This window comes from Formica exsecta, unplaced genomic scaffold (assembly GCF_003651465.1).
Source record: "Formica exsecta isolate Colony F162 unplaced genomic scaffold, ASM365146v1 scaffold308, whole genome shotgun sequence".
Lineage (NCBI taxonomy): Eukaryota > Metazoa > Arthropoda > Insecta > Hymenoptera > Formicidae > Formica > Formica exsecta.
This window is the reverse complement of record NW_021850337.1, coordinates 1203395-1213589: the sequence shown is the minus strand read 5'-3', so window position 1 is coordinate 1213589 and position 10195 is coordinate 1203395. Positions and strand designations below refer to the sequence as shown.

Genomic DNA, 10195 nt, shown 5'->3' with positions numbered 1-10195 from the left:
TTTCCCTCTTTCTCTCTCTCTATCTTTCTTTTTCCATCCACCTTTCTCCGTTTTGCGTTTAAACTGTGATTTTACTTGAATCGAAGAGATGGTCTTTTTACTCTAGCCAGTGTTCTAGTCTCAATTTAACTTCTATTCAACTGTTGTTCTCTCGTTAATAAAAAGTCCGACGAAAAAACAGAACAAGATGCAAAAAAAAAAGATAATACATATCCTGATATTTTTTATTTCCTTCTCAATGATCGGCTCCAATATAATCGGCACTTTATCAATATCATCCAATCATGCGTTTTATCACGAGGAAAAAAAAAGAGAACAGAAATCACTCGCTCTCATCGTTTGTCGCCAACACGATAAAGTCCGGAAGGGAGAGTATACGCGATATGAATATACGCATTTTTTGTAAATAATCTACCATGCACATGCAATACGCATCCTCATCGTAACATCGTCATTGTAAAAGAAAAACGGTCGAGAAGGGAAAATCTTGTGTAAAGAAAAGATGGAATTAGAATAGATTTAATTTTTGTTGAAATTTTTAGAATAAAAAAAAAAGAGTAAGTAGAAAGAAATAAAAAATTTAATTTTTCTGCTCTTTTCTCTTCACTTCGACTATTCGAGCAAAAATTAAGTTCTCTTTTATTCCATCCTTCTTCGTCAAGAGCGGAAAGAAAAAATAGGTCCAGGCAATCAAATTTCATTGTAAATAAGCGACGCGCTGACATAACTTTAAATTTTCGTGTCATTACTCGCCGGAGCCTGCAAAAAAGAAAAGAAAAAAAGGAAAAAAAAAGAAAATTGCTTATGTCTAATCGGGGTAACGAATGAATGATAATCACCGCCTGTCTCACTCTCTGTCTCTCACTCTCTCTCCCTTTCTCTCATCCATTCTCACTCATCGAAGCATTAATCGCATCTCTTTACTCGACTGCAAAGCGGAAACGACTGTGATCTAGATTAGTGTTACACATCGCATGAACAAGAAGAAAAAAAAAACAATCGATCGATCAGTGCTTAAATGCGACATCGACCATGATCATGATAACATAGATTATGAATGTTTCGTAGCAATTAAGTATTTCTTATGGACTCTCACGCATATACATATATAAATAAATAAAAAATATATCTATATATATATACACATATTATGCCACGCTGAGAGAGGCTATGTGAAAACGTTGGAACGTTCTTTTTTTCCTTTTGTGGAGCATTTGTGTAAGTAATTTGCATGTGAAGCAAGAATGCAAACGCATACATGTGTAACTGCAATTAATAAAGTATACGTTGTAAAATGTAACATGTCATGTAGCGTGCATACCTTCGTATTCGTCGCGATGTCCATCGTGTGCTCGTCCAATCTCATCTCGCTTTTCTTCTCGAAACATCTCATTATGCATGCATCATCCAACATTCAGCACTCAGATGTTGCAGAAATGGCCTAAATGATTCGATAAGATTACTATTATTGAAATAAATTATCAGTGTAAAATAAAAATTAATATCTTCTTCAAAAACTTTTTTCCGAAATGTTTCAGAAAAATTAATTTGTGTGTTTATAATATTTGAAAAAATATGGAAATAAAGACGAGTGTGGGCAACAAGTTTAAAATTCGATGTTTGTAATTTTGATCAATAAAATTCCTTTGAGATATTTTACATGCAAAAGATAATATTTTATAGTTTGTTTCGAGAGACATTTAATATTACATATTTACGTTCTTTGAAGCTTGAATAATTATATATATATATATATATATACCATCGAATTCAACAGTGCTCATATTAATATACATATAAATACAAAAATATTATTATATTAATACATATAAATACAAAAGTACAACATTCCATTTAGTAAAACAATCTAAAATAATTTAAAATATATTGATATATTCTATAGCACATTGACGAGTGAAATTCAATAATGTATAAACTATCGTTAGAATAAATCACTTGGCTTTCGATTGTACTACATTTTCCGACCTATTATGTATTATCGTTACTATAATTTATGATCTAGAAAAGATTGTAATAATTATTTTGAATATTAATTACCAGTAAATCTACAATATTTGATGCGTTCTTTCTTGAAGCAACTTGGCATCGCCTTATTGAATCCTTACGTTACACTATTCAAATAAAAGCACTGTTACCAACTGTACTGACGAGGCACTGTCACCAACTGCGTCGACGAGGCAGTACCTCGTCGGTACAACTGTAACCACTGTTACCAATAATTGAGAAATTTATTATGCGTTGGTAACATCATTTCTCGATAACAATACGAAAAACTTATCGACACTTTAATTTGCTTTTTTACATGCAAAAAAAAAAAAAAGTACTATATTCTATTTAAGGAAATAAAATAAAAAGGAAACTGAGAAATATAAATAAATTTTGTTACAGCACAAAAAGAGAGTGAAACAATAACAGAGTAAAACTTTTTTCTATTATTTATAATATAATCATATATTTTGCAAATTTTATAATAATTAATATATATCAAAATATATTGCACTTTCCTTAATAGAAAATTAACAGTGTATGGTGTATTTCTCATTTTATTAAATATTTATATTTTTTTTTATATGTACTAAGTTTTACGGATTTAAAATAAAAACCTGGGTATATATATAGTTCAAGATGCCGAGAGAAAGATCGATAGAAAAAGATAACTGAAAAAATGCACTCGCTTATTTGCGTTTGGAAAGGATCTAGATCTAGAGGAACTAAATATCAGTCGATTCCATTTACATATTTCATAGTCACTTTACATTATATATATTCATTAGCATATATAATGAGGTGATAATTTAAAAAAGCGCGTATACCTGCCATGCGAATAAGCACGTGGTCGGTTAATCGTTTTATAATCATTTTATCAGCAACTATACTTATCTCGTATCAATTGCTGTTTTTAGTTTCGAAGGCCAATCGACGACGTAAATCGATGCGCCGCCGTTTCGGACGGTCCACGCACGTTTCATAACAGTGCCTGCCAGAGAGTTCGCGTTCTTGATTAGTAAGACTCAGATACAGGACGAGGATTCCTGAACGCGAATCGTTCTCCAAAGACGAGGGATCGTCCCCGAGAAAAATCGTATCCGCACCCCTTAACGGCCTATAACATGCTCACGGTAAGAGCTTAGCAAAGTTCTGCAAAGCTTCGCGAAGAACCAGCTGTCGCAATTTGTGCCCTCTTCCACATGTTTCTCTGCAGTCTTTTATATTTTATCTGACTCTCTGTTTTGTTATAAATGAGTAAATAAATATAGTATGAAAGTAGAAAATATTGAACAGTTGCTACAAGTGGAATAGAAAAACACGTTGCGACTTACATGCAAAGAAAAAAACAAAAAAACGAAAAAGAAACAAAAGGAATGCAAAACTTTAATTTCGAAATAAACGATGATTTTTTGTTTTCAGACTGTCGTAAGAGCCGTCGTCCGCCGCTCGTTCTCCACGTCGAAATGGGCAGCAGCACAGCAGGTGATTTATATTCCACTATTAATCTAACCTAAAAATCTTGGTTTTCTTAATATATTGTAAAGATACACGAAATTAACTTCCACTGAATTTTCGCGTCGATCAATAGTTTCCCTTACTTTTCCTCCGTTCTTCTTGATTCATTTATTTTTCTTATTTATGATCATTTATTAGAATGCAAATTTGAAGGACATGAAAGGTCATTTAGTTGTGGTTTAGTATCCTCTCATGGAAATTCTTGTGAATATCCTAGATGACTGTGCGAGACGCTTTGAACTCTGCCCTGGATGAGGAGATGGAGAAGGATGAGAGGGTGTTTCTTCTTGGTGAAGAAGTCGCTCTATACGATGGTGCATACAAAGTCTCTCGGGGTCTGTGGAAGAAGTATGGAGACAAGCGTGTCATTGACACACCAATTACAGAGGCAGGTTTCGCCGGTATCGCTGTTGGAGCTGCTATGGTACGTTTATAACTCATTATGTTGATATTACATTTTTTCTTATTGCTATATCCAATTGTATAAGAATATTTTATTTTCTAGGCTGGTCTGCGACCAGTCTGCGAATTCATGACATTTAATTTCTCGATGCAAGCAATCGATCACATTGTCAATTCTGCTGCCAAGACATTTTATATGTCTGCGGGTAGAGTCAACGTGCCAATAGTGTTTCGTGGTCCCAATGGTGCTGCCGCGGGCGTTGCGGCGCAACATTCGCAATGTTTCGGTGCTTGGTATAGTCATTGCCCTGGTCTGAAGGTAGTATCGCCTTATAACAGCGAAGATGCTAAAGGTCTATTGAAGGCAGCTATCCGAGATCCAGATCCGGTGGTAGTTCTCGAGAATGAGATACTGTATGGTATACAATACCCCATGTCTGATGAGGCTTTATCTAAGGATTTTGTTCTGCCCATTGGCAAAGCTAAGGTAGAGCGAGTGGGCAACCATGTGACATTGGTGGCACATTCCAAAGCTGTCGAGGAATCCCTCGAAGCGGCCAATGAACTTGCCGGGAAAGGAATAGAAGCCGAGGTGATAAATCTTCGTTCTCTCAGACCGTTGGACATAGACACTATCATACAATCTGTGGTGAAGACGAAACATTTGTTGACTGTCGAACAAGGCTGGCCGCAATGTGGTATCGGCGCAGAAATTAGCGCAAGAATCGCCGAAAGTAAGTTTCGTTTGATCATTGCAAAGTATTTTATTTGTATTGAGAATGTCAATTGTATGAAATAAAAATGACGGTTAAAATTAGAATTAAACAGAGCACCGCAAATAATTGATCTTTTACAAATGAATTCGAAGATGTTTGGTTTCAGAAATTAATTCTTATCGATTCATTTTAATTTATTTAGTGTTCTTGATGATAACATTTTCCTTATTCGCTCAGCAAATTAATTCTCTTCCAGGTGAAGCTTTTTATCATCTAGACGCACCCGTAATTCGTATCACGGGAGTTGACACACCTATGCCATACACGAAAACACTGGAAATCGCAGCCTTGCCACAGATCAAAGACATAGTGGACGCCGTTAACAAAGTACTAGGAGTCACGCAGTAATCGCAACGGCATGCGAATACTTAGGTGAAATTACTATATTTTTACGATTTTCCTAACGCATCGTATTTTTCTCTCGATCCGCTATCTTTCTATCTAGTACATCCTATCTTTCGTCCAATCATTGATCAATAGAACAGTAAAATAAATACACAGAGGGATAAATTAAGAGAAAGATAAATAAGTACAAAAAGTCTCGATTCTGTGAAGATAATACATAATACTCTATCACCGCCAGGTAGAATATTTTAAAAACATTTCCTTATATTTTATTTGTGGAACTTCTACAAGAAAGTACGTTTCGAGGAAAAAGATACATTTATACATTTATTACAATGTATAAATAAAGTTCAAACGAATGTATCTCTTCAAACTAACGCGCAAGACATGTATTCTCTGTACATGTCATTAATAGATAGAATGTGATATTAATTGCGATTGTATATATAAATACATACTTCAGTAGTTAGCAATATTTTAAAATACCGAATTATACGTAAATTATGTATGGATGCATTCATAATTCAGTTGAAAAGTCTTTATTTTATTTAATTGAAAGTCATATGTTTAAATAAATTAAAATTATCTTTTATTTAATGGATATGTGCGCAATATTAATCTACTGCCGTATATATATTAATATGTATATATATAAGCTGCCTCTTTCACTTTGTAGAGTTTCACATCACACACTTGAAAATCTCAATAACTTATAAGAAAATGTTGATAGTGCAATTACTGCAATTGTATGCGTTATTGTTCACATATATCTAACTGCAAAATAACAGGCAGCATATAGGATGCTGCATTTGTTAATTATTTATTACAAAAAATTAATAAATTAAAATGTACAATTTAGAATTTCTGTCTTTATAATTCATACCTTTTAAATATATATATAGTTTTTACATTGGTATTCATGTATGATACATACGTAATAAGCAGCATGTCACTACTGTCATATAACGTTCAAACGCATCTCTTAATTCTCCTTCTCTAGATAAAAATTGTATCATACTCTTTAAAATTCATAATTTTAAGCTTGCACTGATGCATTGCTATATTAACTTTTGTAACTCTTACCTAAGTACATCCATATCGAGAGCGCACTGTGTATAAACAGCCAAGAAATTTCGTAGATCGGAATGCGTCCAATTAACTTGTCGCCAAGGTTCGATGCATCTCTCAACTAGTTCCAAGAAGAAAAATCTCAACTCTCGTGATCTGTGCAAGTTGCATCCAATTCCGAGTATTGCTCTCGAATATGAACGAAAGTTCATGTCCAATTCTTGATAAGATCGATCAAGAAGCATCGGTTTGAGCTTAAGGCATACGAGACTGAAACATGCAAAGTTACGCTGTTATTGTTGTAAGTTTTATAACAGAGAAATGAAATCATCATTATTCATCTCAATAAATTGTTTGATTTTTATAGGCTTCAACGTACTGTTTATGATGCTTATCGTTTTCTAAAAGAACTCTGCATTCTGGTAATTCTTGTAGAAATTCCCTATCTAAATCAGTGTCGAAGTATTCAGATCCAATACAACGATATGTCCACGATGTCATCATACTATTAGCGCAGTGATATAAATCGGGAAATGTTAAAAATTGCAGTTTTCTTTTATTCATTTCAAATCGCAGACACGCTATAAATACCACTGCAGCATATCGTCTATAATAATTAAAAATTGTTAATTATATTATGATTTGCATATTATAATTCAATTTTTTGCTTATGCAGTTTACAATAGGTATTACAGGTTTTATAAAGAATATTACATACTTAGCAAGGTCATCCGAAAGTAAGAAATGCTGTTTGATATTGGTTATGAGAGAACCTGGTAAGTCTTCGACAATTTTAAACACTCTTTTCACATTATCATATTGTCGTCGACAACTCTTCAATGTGATCCCTGTCTTCTCTGCCACTTCCTCCATATCCTTTCTACTTTTGGATGTTATTTTCTTTCCCAATAATTCGCGCATAACAACATCATCAAATTCATAATACCTGAAATGAATAATGTTTTATCAATATCTTGCAAGGAATTAATAATAGATCCAACTTTATTAAATGTATAATCAATAGATTACATTATACTTTGATCCTTACATTTCTATAAGCATTTGACTAGTTTGAGGTTCTATCTGAAAGGCTAGCTGTTCGCTAGCAAGCTTTGTAGGAGTATGAAGTAATTTCTCAAGTAGAGCATAGGTGCGATAGTGATCGAGTATGTCAGATGCAACCAGCTCGAGCGGTGCATTAGTCTGTTGACATATTCCTCGCTGATGCAGAACATTGACTGCATCGCTGGCTAAAAAGACATTCATCATATTAGATTAATAGATCCAATTTATGCGCAAGCAAGTAAATGGCAAAATATTAGATTATATTTCTATTACTCACAAGAATGCCCGTCGACCCAAAGCTGATAGATTTCAGGATCGACAAGAGTATAATTGCTAATAAACACATCAACCTCCGACAACATGTTCAGGCTAAATATTTACGCTGTCATTTTACACGAGATCATCGCAAAAGTCAGCTGACATCAACCTCAGATTTTTCTATCCGAGAAAAATTCGCTTATATAAAATCATTATTGCATTTCCGCGTATAAAAGTTACGGAATCTCATCGGTATTCGATGAAAAAGCTATCGACTATATTTGCTATATTTAGGTTAAATATATTGGCTGCCATGTTGAGAGTTTAGAATGCTGTTCGACTCACGTAGCGATGACGTAGTCATACGCTCGTTTGACTCACGTAGTGCCGCGTTTGAACTAGTAACGGTGGATGTGAACTAGAAATGGTGCGAGTCACGTAATCATATCTGTGAATTAAATCTGTGCGAATCCGTGCGAATCGGCATCGAAATCTGGCGAAATGAGACGAAAATAATGAAGATCTCTTATATCAAAAGGTAATTAAATGGATATTAATGAGCGAGATCGCATTTCGATGTATAAACTGAGCAATTGAAATATCGATTCTTTTTAACGACGATCTCAACGGCCGCGCGCGAGAGCCGTGAGCTTATTTCACTTATATATACAGCTCCAAATCTTCTCATATATTAATATTTTATATATTATTAGATTATGTTACATTACACACAAAATATTATATCATATGTATTATTTAGTAGGTTTATTCTTCTCTCGTAGTATACGTAAGGAAGAGGGCAGTTATATATGCTATATGTATATATATGAGTATAACATGTAGGCAATAAATTTATAATAAAATGACACGAAGGATGCATAAATCCCATATTTTCTATCTTTCGATGAATATTTCTGAAAACGTCATTCTCGTGACGAATATTTAATAATGTAGTATCTTTTTGTGATGTATAGATTGCTGCTAATATCGGGGTGCGAATTTGTGGGACGAGATGAGAAAATGGCCGAATAGTGCTGTTAGCGGAAACAATTTTCTCCACGAAACTATGGTGAGTGCAGTAAAATAATATTTTAAAATTTATTGTAATAATTGTTAAATTGAGTAAAAGAGAACTCTTTGGTATCGAGAAATTAAAATACACTATTTTAAAAATCAAGCAAGAAAATTAAATTTCAATATAATTCTGATGAGATAATTAAAGTCATCAATAAAATAATTAAAATAGTTTCGTTAGTTAGTTTTGTCGTTCATTAAAATTTACATCAATTTTCAACTTTCGAAGTAATTTCAAAGCAATAATGTGTAAAATACATATTTAAGCGAAGAGTTGATTAATCTCAACAATCATTTTTATTGTGTTACGGTACTACAATATTTTTTTTCTCATTTGTATTATATACATATATTAAGCATGAAAATATTACATTTTAGATTTTAATTGGATGATTTTAATCGGATACTGTTTTCATAATTTTATATATTTTGATAAAGGAGCCCTTAATTAAAGTTCTTAAAATAAAAATTAGATTAGGAATTAATCGAGAAATTAATTATCATTATTTATCTACTTGTGTATGTAATGTTATAAAATTTAAATTGCTATTTTAAAAAGTTTTTTATTGTTTATATAAAATTCTATTTTTTAACAAATTTTATATGTTTCAAAAGATATAACTATATGACAATACCTCTGTAATTATTTAAATATTTTACAAGGAACTTTAAATTCCTAATAAAATTTATAAAAAATGTACATTAATTCCGCAGACATAAACATTGCTGTGCTTTCTTTAAATTCAGAATACACACACGTTTTCTGCAACGTAGCTCATATTTAACTTGCACTTCTTAAGAGCATCTTCTTGCGGCATTATTAGCCACGAATTAAAGTTGATACCTGACTTTAAGATATAGCTGTAAATAAAAAGGTCACACGATGTTATGTGGCAATACGGCCCTGTCGCATGTCAGTGTTTTATCGACGGTGCATTATTTTCATTTTTCCGCCGCAATCAGTAAATGCTTAATTAAAGTAATCGCCGGACTTTGGAGCAAAATAATACAGACGGTGGCGTAGCGCGTGCACATACATATACATGAATACATCCACCGGCCGCAATTCCGCACGATTGATTGACAGGCGAAGTGCAGTAGCAACGGCAGCGATCGAAATTACCACTGCACTCGCACTCGCGTTCGCGCGGACGCAATTAATTCGCGGCGAGGCGACGTCACGTAACGTTAAACTCGTTATCGTGCGGGAAACGCGCGTTAACCGGCTACGACTGCCAACGCGAACGAATAAATATTGTAGTACCGAACAAAACCTGGTTGGACGCCGAATTCGTCTTGACCGAGTATATCGATCGAGCTATGTAGAGCAGAATGATGAATACGATTCTCGTCAATTATGCATAATGAGATGAAAAGTATAATGATGCGAACATAAAACTTTTTCTTCCTCTTCGTCTTCGGGGTAGAATAAACAACGTCATTCTATGAAAAATGGGAACAATATTATCTCGTAATTTAAGATATTATTAACTTGTCTTTGAAACACTGATGTCCTATTAATTTTGAAGTTTTTATGTAACTCTGTAATAATATTGTTTTATATTATAACATTACACAACTCGTACATATTTTCTAAAGGAACGCCAACAATAACATTGCAAAATTTTAACGAGAAAAAATTTATATTTAAAGAATAAATTTTATTTTAATATATATAATTA

General features: G+C 33.2%; 3 protein-coding genes across 4 annotated transcripts in view; 2 read left to right on the top strand and 1 right to left on the bottom strand.

The window, feature by feature from the left end:
- Positions 1 to 2848: 2848 nt before the first annotated feature.
- Positions 2849 to 6318, top strand: LOC115237757 (pyruvate dehydrogenase E1 component subunit beta, mitochondrial). Of its 2 annotated transcripts, XM_029811008.1 has the most exons (6): positions 2849 to 3140; positions 3430 to 3492; positions 3743 to 3949; positions 4031 to 4661; positions 4900 to 5075; positions 6188 to 6318. In XM_029811008.1, the coding sequence occupies exons 1-5, from the start codon at positions 3132 to 3134 to the stop codon at positions 5049 to 5051; spliced, it is 1062 nt and encodes a 353-aa protein (XP_029666868.1). In that variant the 5' UTR covers positions 2849 to 3131; the 3' UTR covers positions 5052 to 5075; positions 6188 to 6318. The 2 variants fall into 2 exon arrangements, with proteins under 2 accessions (XP_029666868.1, XP_029666867.1); XM_029811007.1 differs by lacking the exon at positions 6188 to 6318 and having other exon boundaries at positions 2857 to 3140; positions 4900 to 5906.
- Positions 5576 to 7839, bottom strand: LOC115237756 (acidic fibroblast growth factor intracellular-binding protein). The gene is made up of 6 exons (XM_029811006.1): positions 7459 to 7839; positions 7165 to 7366; positions 6835 to 7062; positions 6496 to 6723; positions 6132 to 6386; positions 5576 to 6044 (listed from the first exon to the last, which is right to left on the bottom strand). Exons 1-6 carry the CDS (start codon positions 7541 to 7543, stop codon positions 5966 to 5968), a joined length of 1077 nt encoding a protein of 358 aa, XP_029666866.1. The 5' UTR covers positions 7544 to 7839; the 3' UTR covers positions 5576 to 5965.
- Positions 7840 to 8457: 618 nt separating this feature from the next.
- The window catches only part of LOC115237754 (microphthalmia-associated transcription factor), a 105059-nt gene continuing 103321 nt past the window's right edge, over positions 8458 to 10195 (top strand). The window contains exon 1 of the mRNA XM_029811003.1: positions 8458 to 8508. The gene's annotated coding sequence lies outside the window, so the exon portion shown is untranslated. The remainder of the gene's footprint in view (positions 8509 to 10195) is intronic.